This window comes from Seriola lalandi, unplaced genomic scaffold, assembly GCF_002814215.2.
Source record: "Seriola lalandi dorsalis isolate HSWRI2012SDOR001 ecotype SW California unplaced genomic scaffold, Sedor1 jcf7180002054370, whole genome shotgun sequence".
In the NCBI taxonomy this organism is placed as follows: Eukaryota; Metazoa; Chordata; class Actinopteri; order Carangiformes; family Carangidae; genus Seriola; species Seriola lalandi.
In genome coordinates, this window is record NW_019524923.1 from 707,755 (window position 1) to 725,129 (window position 17,375).

Here is a 17,375-nt window from a genome sequence, read left to right on the forward strand (position 1 = left end):
CTGAATGAGAGGAAATATTCATAAATTATTACAGAAGAAAAGAGGAATTCCACCAGTGAACCTTTACACATAACTTTATTGTACCAATTTATACCAATACCATGTGAATAAAAAGCACAAGATGGAAGCAGTCAGGAGGAAGAACAACACAAAGTACGGTAAGGTTTACAAAAGACTCTGTATCTAGCTCATCTGCTAACAAAGTTGGCAATAATTTGAGTTTTGGAGTAAAAATGTTTGATATTATTAATGAAGTGGGACACAAACTGTGCAGTAATATGTATACTTCTAGTATAAACCATATATAGCATTTCTGTTTTGAAGTCATCAGCCTATTCTGAAAAACAAATCTGTTGCCAGAAATTATTAAATTTTTCCTAGATATGGCAGATATAGGAATTGAGTGTTAAATAAACATCTTCAAACTCATAACATGAATAACAAGAAATTCTCCATTCAGGACAAAAATATACTCAGACTTCATATCTATTCTAGGAAAATAGTGCACAGCAATGGATTAGATAGTATAGTAAAGGATAATACCAAAGATACACATATTTTATAATACAAAAATGTCCATATATTAAAATATAACAGAACCATCTGCAGAGACGAACCTCAGCTGAATCTCATACACATCTGAAAACTCTGACTAGGATTACTGACAGTCCAGCTATCGTCAAACACAAATCTTACATTTGAAAATCCGCCTCCGTCAGTTTGAACAGATCTCAACACAATAATGTAAACTGAAAAAGAACTGGAGAGGTTACACCGTATTGCTCTGATCAGTCCTCGACTCTCGGGGATATAGTTGTCAATCCTTCCTCAATTCGGGGGTCGAGGTAAAGGCGGCTGTGACGCGTTCATTTGTGTTTGGCACTTGCATCAGTTAAATTCCTCAGATGTGTCGCCTCCTAACCAGCGACTGATTTGTCCAGTAAGCCTTAAATGATTGTTCAAACACAATTACAGGTACATCGCAGCTGGAACTGCTGATACAATAGTTCTGAAATGCACCCTTTAAAGTCAAACTGCCATAGCGGATGCTTTCACTTACCCTGGGAAAAGATCATAGGAATCTTGGAAATGAAGTTGACATCCTAAGATCCTACTTGACACTGACTGATGAAAATGTTAGTGATTTAAATTTTACGTGCTGCACGGCAAACAAGGTGTCGAATCCAGTATGAATCCTTTTTTTTTTTTTTAACTGATTTTTCACATCTCTCCAGATAATGAAAACAACTGCAGAGCCAAAGAGATTGTCTTAAACAAGAGACATTTGAATTATTTTCATACTGGCCCACTAAATAACCCATGTTCATTATGTGCGCGGTTAAGTAACCTAGTAGTTCTGAATCCAAGCTCACCCCTCATTCTCAAGAGGTTAGTATCAAATACAAGGCTCAGCTTCTATTTTCCCTTTAAAAAAGTCAAAACTATGTCAAGGCAGTCAAACAAAAGAAAATACAGTACAAAATACATCACTGATTGCAAATAACACCAGCATGAGTCAAGAATAATGTCTCGAATGTGTCAGAGAAGACTTCAGATTTGTCAGATGCACTTCAAGTCAGTAAAATCTCCCTAATATTCCTCAGTCACTGAGTGCAAATTGAACATCAGCTTTTGAGGCTGTTGTTCGGACATGTGTTGACAGTAATAATGTTGCTGGGCAAAATCACTCTGTCACTGTCTGTGTGCTTTGTGTTGCGTGTGCTTGTGCAATGATCAGATCTGATGGCGACCTGGCAGTCAGTCACCTGGTAATTAGCGGAGCGGCGGTCACATGCAGTTGACCACGTTGCTGGAGCCCTGGCCAACGTCCCTGATCTGGCTGACGTGAGACAAACAGACAGCCACTCCGGCTCCGGCACGGCAGTGAGACACTGAACCCACCAGCTCCCATCTGAGCAGCAGACAGATTCAAATCACAACACAATTATGAGAAGAAGACATAGTAACAGTCCTAAAAAATACTGCAGTATCTTGAGCTTGGTCTGTAGCTGCAGAATTAAAATGATGTCAAGTATGTAGCAGGTTTAGTAAAGTACTCTGCCAGATTCAGGAAAAACTAATCACACCTGGATGAACAAGTTCTAAATGTGGGCTATGTTTGGGGTACCGTTAAATTTCCTCCAGCTTACCGCTCAGATAACATAACTATGATTTTATTAGATGAAGATCACACAGCTCCTCTTTACCCTGAAATATTTGCTTGCATCTTTAACTCAGCTCCCTTGGGTAATGTGTATATAGCAGGGTTTCTGTTATTTCTTTTGTTATTCTCTATTTTTAAATGAAACATATGTGTTGCCAACTGGGGAAGTTCCTCTCTCAGTCACTGTAACATCTAATATTCACACAGAAGCAGAAAAATGACCAAAAATAATCTTTCACCAATGCTGTCGTATTGTTTATAATATCACTGATTGTGCATAGCAAAGATTATTTTTTATTCTATTCACCTGTTCATTCGAGGCTCAAAGGCCTCCACCGTGTTCAGGTAGATGTTCCCATTGTGGCCCCCGACTGCGAACACTCTTCCCATTACGGTAGCAACCCCGACTCCGCCACGTGGGGTGGTCAGCTCAGACACATACTCCCAGCGGTGTATTCGTGGGTCAAATCGCTCTACAGAGCTCAGGGGTGAGTTGTCATCAAAACCACCTTTATAAAATAACAGGAGAGACAATTTTTAAAAATCGACAAGAATTTCAGAGATAAAAGTCATCTTCAAGCATTTTGTGAAAGACGGTTTCACAGTTGTGAACACTCGGTTTCTCTCAGTAGGATTATCCTGTTACTAATAGAGCGGGCACAGAAGAGGATTTCATGTATCCATTTTAAGCCACAGTCATTCACTAGGCAAAATGCCACAACAAAAGTTTTAGTGAACCTTGAATTACTCTTCAGATTCAAGTGCTACAATAAAAAAAAAAAAAATCTGATCCTTAAACTTTATGACTCAGCTACCAGACAGCACAAAACATGAACGTTTGCCTTTCATACATTAGTGTATAAAGTTATAGGATGTGCACTTAAGGCATGTGACAGGTGTATCAAAACAAGCACCCACGTAAGAGGAAGAAACAGCAGTGAAATAATCACAAGCAGTGTCAAGTCAGTAATTTTAGTCACTGCAATAGCAGTAATAGGAAATACGGACAAAATACATCGTAGAACTGCTGTGAACGCCTCCGACGAATTTTATCTGTCTACGGTGATCAAATCTGAGGAGAAGAATATAATTGGTGTTTGGAATCGAACTGCTTAGATTATTCATTCCTCTCACCAACTACATAGAGGCAGCCATTCAGTTTGCTGACTCCATTTCCAGCCCGTCGCTGGCCCATCTCGCTGACCTCTGTCCATTTGTTGAGGTGAGGGTTAAACCGCTCCACACTGGACAGTGATGCCACGCCATCGTTGCCTCCCACTGCATACACGAAACTCTGGAAAGAAAAACATATAAAGCGGTAGGGTGCAGTGTAGATATTATATACCATATTAGTCAAAAGTTACTGGCTTTCCTCTTCAGTCTTACCCCCAACGCCACAGATCCCACTCCTCCTCTGGGCGTGTTCATCGGAGCCACCGCGCTCCAGCAGTCACTTTCAATGTCGTAACGCTCCACGTCGTTGAAGCAGGAGTTGTCGTCCAGCCCACCAATAGCATAGATAGGACCACCAAGAGCTGCCAGGGCTATACCCCTCCTGAGAAACATATACATCCTTGCTCAAAGCAGATATGATGTGCCGTTTACCCAGCACTCTCAGTCTAGTAAACAGACAGTGTATGAGAAATGGTACACAGGAGGAAATTCACGTTCAGATATCAATCCATTTCTGAGAATTTCCCTGAGCTGAAAAAGGAGGAAAAAAGTCAACAATAATGAAATCAATATTTAGACCCAACACAGCAGAATTTTCAACTCTAAAACTAACAGCTGCCAAAGACTAATGAACAGGATGAATAATTTCTAGGCTTTCAGTATAATCATTACATTATTACATTTACTTTGTCCAGCTTCGTGGATCTGGCCGCAAGATAATCCGACTGGCTCTGGCAATTTTTGGCAAGCTCCACTGCTGCTCTGCAATGTCTGTTTAATTTTTCAACAAGCACCAGTGAAGCTAGCAGTCAAACAGTGCAAGTTCTATTAAGGAAAACTGCAACAAGATTTTAATTTGCTGCTCAAAATGAGGGATTACATAAGAAGCTGGAGGCTGGAAAAAATTGGCTTCTTCATATAACTTACAAGCAGTGCAACATGCCATTGTTTGCCAAGACTGGCGTTTTCAGATCCATACAGTCTGGAGACTGTTCTTTGAAAATCAAAATTGTTGGGTGTGAAAAGCACAGACTTAGCATTTTTTTTAGTCAGCCATGTTTAGTGTGACAGCACATTCTCCGGGAATGTTGGCCAAAGGAAAAAAAAAAAGCACTATTCACATTCAGTATATTGTAGTATGGTGTACCTCTTCGTGTTCATCGAGGCTTTCATCATCCATTTGTTGGTCAGGGGGTCAAACATCTCCATGTTTCCTAAGTGCTCATTACCATCATGACCCCCAACAGCATAAACCTTGCCTAAGAAAACAAACATCAAACAAATATGAAGTTGAAACTTCATAATTGTGTGAACAGACCAGCGATCCCAAATGATCAATGGTTCTTTATAATGTGAGACCAAACTAATTCATCTTTTTAGACTAATAAGTTATATTTTCAGGTGGTACTAATTTCATATCTAAATGATCTCATAAAAACGCAAATATTAGTGTATTATTTAGATTAATACAAAATGTCTATAATATCTGTCATTATATTGCCACATGCTTCTCATTTTCTAAACTCTACTGTTCACCTTTCCATGCTTTGTGTTTTACTTCCTGTTGTGTTGTTATATATAACCCTTCTTACCTCCTACAGATATTACACCCACGTGACGCCGTCTGCTGTTCATTTCAGGGCCGAAAAACCAGCTATTCTTAGTGATGGAGTAGCACTCGATGCTGCGAAATGGGTCGCCAGAACCCCCCCGGCCACCCACACAGAACAAAACCCCTGAAGAAAATATGAGAGAGAACAAAAAGTTGGCACAGTGAGAGAACACACATTACACGTTATGCCTCAGAATTAAAGAATTAACATAACATTTTAAAAAGATAAAAGCAGTATTTATATGTTTAAAGCCCAACATCAGCATACAAGTACTACCTGCAGTGTGTTTCCGGGGTATGGTACGGATTGAATACTCAAAGTCAGGCACCACCTTGTTGCTGAGGTGGAGGTGGTAGTTCCTGGCTTCGTCCATCAGGTCCCGACAACTCAAGTTACCTTTGATCATCTCGTCCTTAGCCACAGTTCCAGTCAGGAAATCTACAGGGAGCAGGGGGAGGCGCACCTGAAGAGGAGACCAACATACTTTATAGTGTACTGCAGGTGTAAATCTCATTGCATAAAGGTGTCAACATTGTGTTTATGTAATGCTAATTTCACACACAGTTCTGTAGCTAAACCTTCAGTTAATGAGTAAAACGTAAGATTAAAAAGATAAAACATTCAGCCCATTAAAACCGTCCCCTCATGATCAAGAGTTACGCACTCTCTAACCTGAGACATGATCTGGTCCAGCCAGGCCTCGTGGTGCTGTGGGTTTGCTTTCAGCCATTTCACCGCTGCATTATACACCTGCGTCTCTGAGTGGATGTTGAGCTCACTGGAGGACAATAATGTGCGCAAGTGCTGGGGAGAAACGCAGGTGAAGTCCTCACACTCCACTACCTCAATGAAGTGCTCGCAGGCATAACGGTCAGCCATGTCCATCAGGTCCACACGATTGTGGCTCTCGGCAAAAGTACGAACTGCCAGGCAGTTGGTGGGGTGAAAGTGGGCCTTCATGTACTCACAGCAGGCTCTCGCCACCAACTCCACCTAACAGATTCAGGCAGTAATAAAAACATTTTAGACATTTTCTCAGTGTTTAACAAACTGAAACTCTGCGAAATGAGAAAATTTTTTTATGACGTTTCAAAGTGCTAAATAAAGGTCTGAGCATCACTATACATAACCTTTCTCTGCACATGCACAACTTCCTCATTCATGTAAAATAAGGAAAACTAAATGCCTGTACTGCATGTGTGTCTCTACCTGAAGGATGCAGGCAGCATAAAGCAGCGGCTGGACATTGTCCACAGTTAATGTGAGTTTGGAGGAGTAGGCAAAATGCACCAGGTCCTGGATGGCATCACCATCAAAGTCTTTGATCTCTATCAGTTCCTGTTTGGCCTCCGACATCTCTGACAGGAACATGGCCCTGAGGGAAGAAACATCCACTTAAACGAGAACAAACTGAAATACCTTCTTTAGTCATCTGTGCTTAAGTCTTTAAGAGACACTGGTTTCCATTCATTAAATGTGGAGGCCTAAGCAGTACATGTAATTTCTCCTCAAATGGTTAATTCAATTTTAACATTTTAGTTAACATTGAAATATCATGATGTTTTAAAGCAAACTGTGATATTTTATTGGTGAATGGTACAGTATTTCTATTAACTTGTGCTCAACCTATTGTAGATGTGATGTATGTTTTTTCAATGTTTTAATGTACAAGAGGGAACACCTACATTTCCATTTAAGCATCTTTATGTAAGTGAGCTAAAGAGAAATGACAAAATTCAGTCTTTAATTTTTTCATGACATTGGATCCTTATCCAATGTTCAGTCTCAAGACAGTTAACAGACAGTTCATGTTTAGTCAGAAAGCATATCTGGCACATGATATTTAGCATAAAGAAAACAAAGCCATAGACCAACAGGTTCAATTAAACTATTATGGCAATTCAGTGTTCACTAGTAAGATAAAACAGTCTTATCAGTCTGTGCTGCACTGAAAATTTCTTTTATAGGGCCAGTTTAAAAAAATGAAGGATAAAAATGGAACATACCTGAAGTAAGGGATAACGCAAGCAAGCACGAGCTTGTGGCATGGTATCAACCTACTGCCAACCTATGAAAAGAGATAAACAGGAATGTTTAAAAACAGGCAACAAGGCACAACCGCATACTGTTCACCATGTATTTATTTCCTCAGTATGACCATTTAGACACAGTATCGTATTTTATGTAACTATTTAAAGATAGAAAACAAAAAAACTCACACTCAACTTGAGCTTTAGATTAATTAAGGTCACATTCATAAGCTTTTATTAATAAAATCAAAACTATCACCCTGACATTACTGAAAATATTAAAGATGATCAGCTGTGACAAAAACAAATCCCATTACTCGAGTCCAGACAGGGTGCCCTACCTTCAGCGTGACATCACAGAGCTCCCCCACTTCGTAAAAGTGCCTGAGGGAGTTATGGAAGTCCTTCCAAGCCTCGTGAGCCTCGAAAACAAAGGAGCCATCAGGCTCACACTCTGCTTTTGATGCCCTGTTTCCAGGCCGCTTGTCCTTGGACTTCAGTTGCTTGGCATGGTCTGGCACCACATCCCCTGGTGCCATAGCTGGCTACAGGAAACAACACCTATAAGAGAGATGAGAGTGCTGAGGAATCTGAACACCTAGTAAATAGAGCCATTAAAACCGTAAACAAAGACATTTTGTCAAATTGCTGAAACACTTTGTCAGCAGCAATTGTGACATTCAAGTCCTTTTTTAAGTTAAATGACAATTATTCTGTGATTTCTGCATCTCAAATCACAAGATTTGCTTCTTTTCTCAGATTAATATCATTTTAAATTGTGGGAACTTGCAATCGGCATCTTTCACTATTTTCTGACATACAGTTTATATAAATATAATAATCAACAGATTAATCAATAACAAAAAACTCCTTAGTAGCAGCGCTCTTTGACCCAGTGTAATTATATGGAGAGGTTGCTTACAACAGTATAGAATAATCACCCATCCCCTGCAATAATAAGCAGGCTGTATTTTAACTGCCTTTAACCGCATCATGCAAGAATAACTTGCAGTCTGAAAGAGAAACCACTACTCAGTGTAAATAGCATTCCACAGACTTAAATGGAGGAAACAAAAGGGAAACTGGTGGTAGGGGTTATTGCCTGGCAGCTGAGCAAGTTTGGTCAGTATTCCTCCCCCTTTCAGTCTCACTTCCCCTTTACTCAGTTAGCAAAGACTGGAGCTAAATGTGAAAAAAAATAGGACAAGCAGATTCCTCCAAGCTAATGTCGCACACTACTCAGAAAACACTGCAATTAAACCCATAAAAATTCCTACCTATTGCTGAGTCTGATGAAAAAACGCCACAGACGATAAGTCTGGTTGAGAACGGATGAACTGAGAGCAGACAGCCAGAGGCCACAGCTCCACCCACACCTTACAGATGATGCACTGTCTCTCTTTTAAGCTATGCCTCTGAAGCTGAATAGACTCAGTGTATCGCCCCCTCATCACTAGTCCTCTCAGCTATAACAGCAGAAAACATCAAGTCCCATCATAAGCACTGGGGATCAAAGGCTCTTTCCACTTCTGTTCTGCTCTGCAGGCTCGTCGATAGGTTTCATCTTTGAGAGACTGTTTGCTTTCTCAACACATGTAGGGATTTTGTCATGTTCACTTGCATCAAAGACACTCTGGATCAGTTGCTTTTATGGCCTTAAGATGATAACATCCTCCGACTACGATATATTATTACAGTGAAGTGAGATAGTCAATAATTTAACAACAGAGATGTATTGCACAACTACTCAACTCCACTGAGTACAAACCGAAAAACAATAACAGCAACCGCTTTAAATCCATGCAACATTTTTCTATCCATCTGTGTGTGTCCATCATACAAAGAGGGACTCCCACTATACAACCAGCATGCCACATTAGGCACAAAGGTACACAGATGACAAGAATGAACCCACTGTTGTCATTTCATATTACTTCACCCACTTCCAAGGGGACACAGCAACTACAGCAAATGCTGCCAAATGCTGTGCTTCCATGCTTTGTCCTTTGGTCAGTACAGAGACAGTAGAGTAACTGCCCAATTAATTGACTTGATTACTATATTTCCCACACTACTTTGGAAGAGAGTCAGCTTTTAGATTTATTTCCCCTTTTGAATAATAATGTATTTGGTTTTTCTGATTACATGTCACATATGCACGTTTTACTATCTGCCCTTCCAAAACTACTTGTTTGTAAAATCTCATTTAAAAAAAAAAAAACTTTGTTAGTGTCTACAAGCATTTCGATTTACTTTCACTGCATGAACTAAATACAATTTAAATCATTTCAGTCAATCTTATATAATTTTTTAGCCCTAACTGATCAAACTAGCCCTCATTGCTCCACCATGTACCAAACGTGATAGTAGAGGTATAAAATTGTGCACGCTACTTCTTCTTGGACATGCCAAACATATGGCGCATGATGAATTTTGTATATAAAGAGGCTTTATTAGCTGGAGACCGGGTTAGGGAATACCTGGACAAGATTTAAGGAATGTAAATATTTAAGATACCACTTATACAATAAATATACATAGTTGTTTACAGTAAACGATAGCTAGCACCTTCAGATGTCATCTAAAATTATTTTTGACATCTCGATTCTTTCTGGGTACAACAAGAAAACGTAGATACATTTATTGCAGCAGGAGTAGCACAAACTATCAGGCATAACAGTCGATAAAAAGCTGAAAATACCAAACATGCAACCACACGTTAACAGTTTGAGAAACAAGACGAGCTAGGTTTTCAAGTGTTATGAGTGGCTGAGTAGTCACTTTATCATATTCAGTGTTGACAATACTCATTTCTCAATTAGAAAGCATACGAAAGAAAACATTACGGCTCTAATAAACATGAGAAATCTCGCTAGCTAGCCTGAGAGTATATTAATGGTTCGCCTGCTAGCTAATAGCAGCTAGCAGGCAGACTAGCATCCATCCATCCAGCTAACGTTAACGGGAAGAGAACTGACACAATGTTATCATGAATTAAGCGAAAATACACAACATACAATGGTAAAAGTGACTATAAAAAACTGGATAATCAGAGTATATATAATATAATATGTTTAATTTAGATACCTCATGTCGCAGAGAGAATTAAGATGCCGGCTTCATTGAGTGGAATGTTTGGCATTAGCACGTTTGTTGTGATCCCAGGTGCTTCATGGGTATTGCAGTTTTAAAGCGTTAAAATGCTATTTCTGAAGAAATTGCAGTGTGGTTGCTGCTGGCTTCTGCACAAGCTGGAGTTAAACTGCGTTGCTGGTTTGAATTTGTATGAAGAAGCATTTGAAGTAGTATTTTGCGATGGGACAAAAGAAAAGGGATGAATGCAAACTGTAGTGTAATTGTGAAAAAAAGTTTAAATGTGGGTCATATTGTGTGTGTAAGTGAGTGAAAATATTTGAGAGCTATAGTTCCTTTACCAATTAAGATTTCACATTGTACACATATAAAGCGCTTGTAAAATATGATGCATTGTTATATTATTATTATTAAATTACCTAACAGTAGGCCTATACAAAATTAGAGGTGAAATAATTAGTCAATAACCAATCAACAGAAAATTAACTATTTTAAGAACGATTAATTAAATTAAGGAAAAATTGGTTAAAGTTACTGAAGTGAAGGATCTAAATACTTCCTCCAACACTGGTTATAAAGAGTCTAGGTAACGTGCTTACTGTGTTATTGCTTCCCCAACCCAAAGCAAAAATAAATGATCAGCAGACACCTCTCTTAAACATTCTGAAACATCATCACTGTGTACAGTTACAAATTCTGTAATTAAACCATGTTTAGGCAGAAAGACATACCAAATAGTGTCATATTCTTCATTTAACAAACAGGACTGTGGTTCAGATGCAGTTAATTTTGTTTTTGTTTTCTGTCATTTAACAGGTTTTGGTAAATAACAGTGATGTGTGCAAAGTCAGGCATTAAAGAGAGTAATGTGCTGAGTAAGGAAATGTTACTGTAATTACTTTTGTTACATAACTATATTGGCCAATAAAGTCTTTCCTAAAATTATACATTAACACCATCTTCACATCCTGAGTTCTATTTACTGTACATCAGTGCAGTGTCTGCATATTTCTACCATGTAAACACCAAGCAGAAATATTGAAATCATGTCATTAATGTTGGGTGATTTTATACTTATACTTGAGTAGTTTTATAAATATATGAAATGGGATTAGATCAGAAAAGTCCTGGTAAAAAAAATAAACAAATTCAGTTTGAAAGGGAAAGTTTATGCTCTTTCAGTGCCTGTGGCCTAATATGCCACAAATTCTACACTCACTTTCATGTTCATAAAACTATGTCATGTGCTGCCTGGGAGGAGTGTGTATGTATGTATATCCAGATATATAGACCATAATTGAACAGGTATTTAGTCTTCTTGTAATTTTATATGTGACCAATGAGAGGCCATTCATAACTGGAAAGAGCACAAGTAGTAGTAGGAGGGACTGAGTTTCAGCATGAAGACAAAAAAACAACAAGGACTTAGTGGTATATGAATAACTGAATATTGAACATTCACACAGTTATCAAAGATTATTTATTTCAGCATGATGTAAATCTATGTAGTTCATCCATTGAAAATAATACATTTATAAGCCAACAATGTTTTACAGGTCACTTGAAGGATGTATAATATTATTTGACATAGTCAAAGATCAGGTTTGTGATGGCCATTGGACAGCCAGCATTATCTCCACGTGTCCTACTTGTGCTGCTTCCTCTTTTTTAGGAGTGCATCTCGTAGAGCAAGCTGGATAAGAAACACAAAACAGTTTTAGTTGAAATGTAAAGATGCAATGAAAATCAATTCAGCCATTAGCTCATTGTGACATATGCTTTGCAGTTGTTACCTGTTTTTCTCTGAAGGAGCGTTTGCCCTTGGTCCTCACGTTCTGACTGTGTCTCATCATCATGAAGTTCTTCGTCCTCCTCTTCTCCTTGTTGCTGGTGCTGGCGTGTGGGTTCAGCTTGGTTCGCTTCCTGACAAAGTCCTTTCGGTCGGTACGTCCCGCCTAGAAAATCAAATGCATCATTAGACCTGAAATGATTAGTCAGCGTAAAGCATTTTAATGATAAAAAAAAAAAAAAGTAAAAAATCATCTGGTTTCAGCTGCTTAAGTGTGAATATTTGCTGGTTTTTGCAGTCCTCATATCAGTAAAATGAATTTCTTCAGGTATTGGATTGTTAGTTGAAGTAATATAAATATGTCATATGGGCTTTTAAAATATGTTATTTGCATTTTCTCCCTATTTTTTGTTACATTTTATAGACCAAAGGATTCATCGAGAAAGTCAGGCTACTGTGATTATTTGCAGTCCAACACATCACTATATACAAACTACCCATGAATGACTTTCCACCAGTGTCACCAGTGTTTCAGCTGTGTTAAGCAACCAATGATGTCACTGGATAAGTAAACATAAGAATACTTTAAATCATCCAACAGTTAACGCCAGGTTTTACCATTGCTGTTGCCAGGCGTGTTTCCTTGTCAGCTTTTGGTTTCTTGTGCAGTTTCTCAATATTCCTCAAAGTCAGCAGCTCCCCTCTGAAAGATTTGGGGGAAAAAAACATACAAAAAAACCTCAGTATAAGGAATATGAAATCTGAGAGTAAATTTTGTTTCTCTTAATTAAAATTATGAACTCTAAACTCTGGGTTCAAACATCTTTCTCACCTGTTGTCACCCTCGTCATCACTGTCCACATTTTTCCTCTTCTGGCCCTTGCCTGGCGCGGCGTTGACCTCCTTGGCCATCTGCACCAGACGGATCTTCTTGAAGTCATCCTGGGTGAGGAGCCTGCTGCCGCTGACCGCCGCTGCCTTGGCTTTTCTTTCCTCAACGGGCATACTCTGAAGCTTCTCGGCCTTTACACAACCACAGAAAACTCTTTCACTAAAACAAAGTCGCTGTGTCTAAACACCCTCCAGCAGCTCATCAAGACCATGCATTTTTAACTCTCACCATTTCTCCTGTGTCTTCGTCAGATGAGTGGTGAACATCCACCCACTCCCCATCGTCATCGTCATCGCTTATACTGGCACTCTCCCAGCCGTCTGTTGTACCATATGAAAAGTTCTCATATTAGTGTAATATCGATCATCTATCACCCAAGAAGACAGATTTTGCAGATTAAATCAGACAATGTAATCCAATTTTATGGATGCAATAAAAACATAGCTGCAGTGCTGACCTTCGTCCTCCCCTCCCTCTTTGTTCTCCTCCTCCACCTCGAGGACTTCAGCTCCAGGGATGTAGTCCTTCGCTTCAAGCTCTCCGTAGTCTTTGATCTTGGCCTCCGCTGATGCCTCTGTGGGTCGCCCCTGCACAACAAGAAGCAAGGTTTACAATAAGAGATGTAGTTTCGTCACCGTTAGAGTTTGGCTATAGTCCCAACACTGTCCTCTGAAGTAGTAAGAAAACAAACTGAATCAGACATGTATGAACACAATGTTTTTTAATAATACAGTTCATACAACACTAGTTCATTATGACAGCTCTCTAGCACAAACTCACCCACTAGGTACAATATACATAAAGTATATGTCTAAAATCATTCTTTTTAAAAACAGCAATGCTCCCAATCTGATTTTTTTAATTCACTGAGCTCACCCTGTCCCTCTTGTGCAGCATCTGTGGATTAAGATTCCTGAACAGCTGGATCAGTCCCCTGGCAGACATCATCACATCTGAGCAAGTACAGACACAAACAGGTTGTATGTGAGTGAAAGAACATACATGCACACACCTGTTAATAATTGCAGTCAGCATTGTGACATAAAAGTACAGTGGCAAGAAAAACGGACCGGCAGTCACTCACTCTTGTCTTTGTGGATCTTGTACTGAGCCAGGTCCTGCAGCAGGTCTTCGGTGATGGCGAGTGGACAACGGGCTGCCACCTCCTTGATGGCATTAATACTGAAGCACAAGAAGAGGACAGTGAGCATTGTAGCTACAAGTATATGTGTGTATTTTTAGTTGAAACAGGTTGACTTTCCTCCATATTGTTCTTCACACTGTGTGTCATTTTAACTTTCGAGAGCTGTAACCACAAAGGAAACATGGCAACTACTTACCCCACAGTCATGACCTCCCCAGAGTTTCTGTCCGTCACAAAGTTATTTGCGATGGTCATGATCAAAGGTTCAATGACCTGCACGAGTGGGAATAAACAGTGTTAACAGCACTCAAGTGAAACCCCTTGAGTTAAACTGACTCACTGAATAAATGTGTAGTTGTTAACTTACGTCAGGGGGGACGAGCTGGTGGGAAGCCTGGGCGGCACACAGGAGAATCTTTGTCACTTCTGCAAAGACAACAGATGGTTTTAAATGTGTCATAAGCACAAATCACAAGACTTTCACTTATTTAATTGTGATTTTTTTAATACCTCTTTGATGGGGCTGAAGAAACCTCTGGACGAAGGGATAGAAATTGAAGAGGAAGAGCTGTTGAGGGAAAAGGACACTTGAGTATTACACTCAACAGAAAATATTTTATTCATACCTCATTTATGTTTCTCAGAAATATATCCCCACAGCTCAGGAACACACTATTATATGTCTGTTTGGTAATAAAATAATGTGTTTAAGAAAAAAACAACCCAAAACAAGTGAAAAACAGTAAAAGATGATCTGGATAGAAGCACATACCAGCTTTATTAGGCGTGACTTACTGCATTCCTCTTTGCATTAAAGACCGTTTATTTATTCTACACAAATTTATCTATGGAGTCACCAACGTGTGTCCAAGAAACATGATTAGTCATGTACCTCATGGATTCCAACCAGTCTGGATATGAGCTCCATCATCATGATCTTCACCTCGAAGCGCTCTTTAGAGTCTTCCAACTGTTTCAAGAGTTTCTCTGAGAAATCTTTACAAAAAAAAGAATATAAGAAGATAATTAAAAAAGATAATTGATAGTTCACAGTCATGTAAATTGTAGTACAAAATGACCTTAGATAAATTCTTTGTGTGTTGTTGTGGAGAACACAGGTGGGCTGACCTTGAGGATCATGAATTAGGTGAATAGCGGAAAAGTTGAACACATCCGCTCTCTTCTTTTTCTTGTGTTTCTGCCCAGAGAGCGCACGAGTGCAGAGAATTAAAACCATGAACTCAGTTTATCTGAACATAAATGCAACAAAACAAGTCATGCATGCGTTATGTTAGTAAATACAACAGTGGTACCTTGAGGACTTTCATTGCTTTTTCCATTTTCTTCTTGTTTTTGGTGGTTTTCTTGCCTGTGGAGTATCTCACCATCAGGTCTCGAGCTGATGGTCCCTCTGTCTGGAAGACAAGACTGACTGTTAATAAAAGCAGCGTGACATATGGAAACCATGTTTGTGTATCATGCCTTAGCTTAAAATCACCCCTTTTTTTTTAACTCAATACAAGTACAGTATCGTTTCTCTCCGACTACTGTATCTGTGGTACTTGCCTCAGATTCTGAATCACTCTCATTCTTTTCATCTTCATCTTTGCCCAGGAAGAATTTAAGACCCGCAACGAGGATCTAAAGAAGGGAGATGCAGGTGAAGGTGAATAGGTTTTTTCCACTCAGTAAGTATAGGAATCAAACAACTGCTGTCAAAGTGAAAAACATACCTTTGTCACCTTGGAGAAGCATGCTGTTGTAATGACATTAACAGTTTTGGGATCATTCCTGTGGCACAAACAAAAAAGATAATCAGGTCAAAGAAATGACAATAAGATTCTCCTGAGCTCTACAATATCTTATTTTGGTGTATAGATCATGACACCCACCATATGTTTCTTTTGTATAGCTCTGCCATAACATCTAAAGAGATCTTTGCTGCGATGGAATTACTGTCTCTCAGCATGGTGTACATGAAGTTCTGTAACATCTGAAGCGAACAACATTAGAACACAGATATAGTGAGCGGTGGCCATGTTTAGCTGCTGTTTCACACAATATTGCAAACAAGAGCACCCGAGGCATGTGTGAATGTGTACTTACTGTGTTGACCTTGTTGTTTTTGTGCTTAGCGTTTATGTTTTTGATGTCGGCAACAATGTGAGTGTACAGTGTCTGTGCAGAGAGAAAAGCAAGAAGAAGAAACCACAAAATCAGAGGGACAGAAGAGGAACACAACATGACAATGTCAATAACTAAACATTGAAATATGAATTCAAAGTGTGTGCATTTACATAATAAATGTCTTAATCAACCAGTTGCACAAATTCACTGTACTACACGCCCCTAAAGACTGAAAACTATATCATTATGTATTAGTGCTTGAAAAATACTTCAACTATGCAAAATCTAATGAGCTATTTGAATAAATGAATTAATATCTCTGCTGTAGCTGTTTCAGGACTGGGTGCTCTAACCTTCCTGAGCAGTTTGTCGTGACATCGCAGCAGCTCAAAGAAGAGCTCCAGGAGGCCAGCGGGGTCGATCAGGTCTTTATTCCTCAGAAGAATCAGCGCTTTGCAGAAGGTCTGACAAGGACAGGGGCACACACAGACACACAAATGACACCTGCATGAATATCAACAAAACTAAATGTGACTAAAGAAGCAGCTATTGTATTGACATGTTCTTACCATTCTTAAGTCTGACTCTAAGACTGTGTGGTGACTTAGTAATAACTCAGACAGCTCTTGAGGGAAGGTGGACAAGTGCTCCAGGTAACAGTGACCAACCTGAGGGACAAGAAGAGTTCATTAGACTCTCTATATATACACACACACACACACACACACACACACACACACACACACACACACACATATATATATATATATATACATATATATATGTGTATATATTACTCATCAGAAAACTTTAATACACAAATCACCTGAGCAAGAAACATGACAAGGTCTGCCAGCTCCTTGTTCGGTTTGTCCGGCTGCAGTTTGAAGATCTGTACATTGGACTGGTAGTGCCGGTACTGTTGTAGAAACTGTAGGAACAGACACAGTTAGAGTCAACGAGTCTGCAAGCTAATAACTTTAGCATTCTTTCAGCTAACAACACTTACTTCTTCTACGTACGACTGCGGGTCTCTTTTTATGAGATTCTGCAGTTGTGGCAAATTGTTCGGCAGTTTGTTGTTGTGTCGTCCGGACATGGCTTCAGATGATTTTGTGAGTATGTTGTCAAAAAAATAAATAATGAAAAAACAGTATTTTTCACAAGACAAGCGTGGCACAAATGCAAGTTGCCATCTTGCTCGCAGTAGGAAGTCTAAACGTCACTTCCGCTTGAATTAAAGGGGACTTGTATTTTTGTCTCTACCCTGCAGTGTTAACACTTTAACACGATTTGTTCAAAACGCGCACGTGTGTGTGTGTGTGTGTGTGTGTGTGTGTGTGTGTGTGT

The 17,375-nt window shown here is 39.3% G+C and overlaps 2 protein-coding genes across 2 annotated transcripts; both read right to left on the minus strand.

Moving 5' to 3' along the window:
* Positions 1-56: 56 nt before the first annotated feature.
* Positions 57-10,148, minus strand: klhl8 (kelch-like family member 8). Its single transcript, XM_023408679.2, has 12 exons — positions 10,068-10,148; positions 7,322-7,541; positions 6,957-7,018; positions 6,160-6,325; positions 5,623-5,943; positions 5,227-5,413; positions 4,930-5,073; positions 4,485-4,596; positions 3,551-3,719; positions 3,299-3,458; positions 2,472-2,673; positions 57-1,912 (listed from the first exon to the last, which is right to left on the minus strand). The coding sequence occupies exons 2-12, from the start codon at positions 7,517-7,519 to the stop codon at positions 1,789-1,791; spliced, it is 1,845 nt and encodes a 614-aa protein (XP_023264447.1). The 5' UTR covers positions 7,520-7,541; positions 10,068-10,148; the 3' UTR covers positions 57-1,788.
* A 1,386-nt stretch (positions 10,149-11,534) lies between these two features.
* On the minus strand, positions 11,535-17,240 carry sdad1 (SDA1 domain containing 1). The gene is made up of 22 exons (XM_023408612.2): positions 17,035-17,240; positions 16,852-16,956; positions 16,595-16,693; positions 16,379-16,489; positions 16,005-16,076; positions 15,791-15,891; positions 15,632-15,689; positions 15,465-15,539; positions 15,212-15,313; positions 15,027-15,096; positions 14,791-14,894; positions 14,409-14,466; positions 14,266-14,324; positions 14,095-14,171; positions 13,839-13,936; positions 13,631-13,707; positions 13,212-13,341; positions 12,983-13,074; positions 12,695-12,885; positions 12,481-12,565; positions 11,867-12,028; positions 11,535-11,766 (listed from the first exon to the last, which is right to left on the minus strand). Exons 1-22 carry the CDS (start codon positions 17,122-17,124, stop codon positions 11,719-11,721), a joined length of 2,064 nt encoding a protein of 687 aa, XP_023264380.1. The 5' UTR covers positions 17,125-17,240; the 3' UTR covers positions 11,535-11,718.
* Positions 17,241-17,375: the final 135 nt, after the last annotated feature.

Coding starts and splice junctions, on each gene's coding strand:
- klhl8 (XM_023408679.2), bottom strand. CDS start 7,519: ATGGCACCAGGGGATGTGGTGCCAGACCATGCCAAGCAACTGAAGTCC. Junction 5,944..6,159: donor ATGCTGCCTGCATCCTTCAG/GTAGAGACACAC, acceptor TGAATCTGTTAG/GTGGAGTTGGTGGCGAGAGC. Junction 5,414..5,622: donor TGGACCAGATCATGTCTCAG/GTTAGAGAGTGC, acceptor TCTCCTCTTCAG/GTGCGCCTCCCCCTGCTCCC.
- sdad1 (XM_023408612.2), bottom strand. CDS start 17,124: ATGTCCGGACGACACAACAACAAACTGCCGAACAATTTGCCACAACTG. Junction 16,694..16,851: donor TTGTCATGTTTCTTGCTCAG/GTGATTTGTGTA, acceptor CTTGTCCCTCAG/GTTGGTCACTGTTACCTGGA. Junction 13,937..14,094: donor GGGGAGGTCATGACTGTGGG/GTAAGTAGTTGC, acceptor CTTGTGCTTCAG/TATTAATGCCATCAAGGAGG.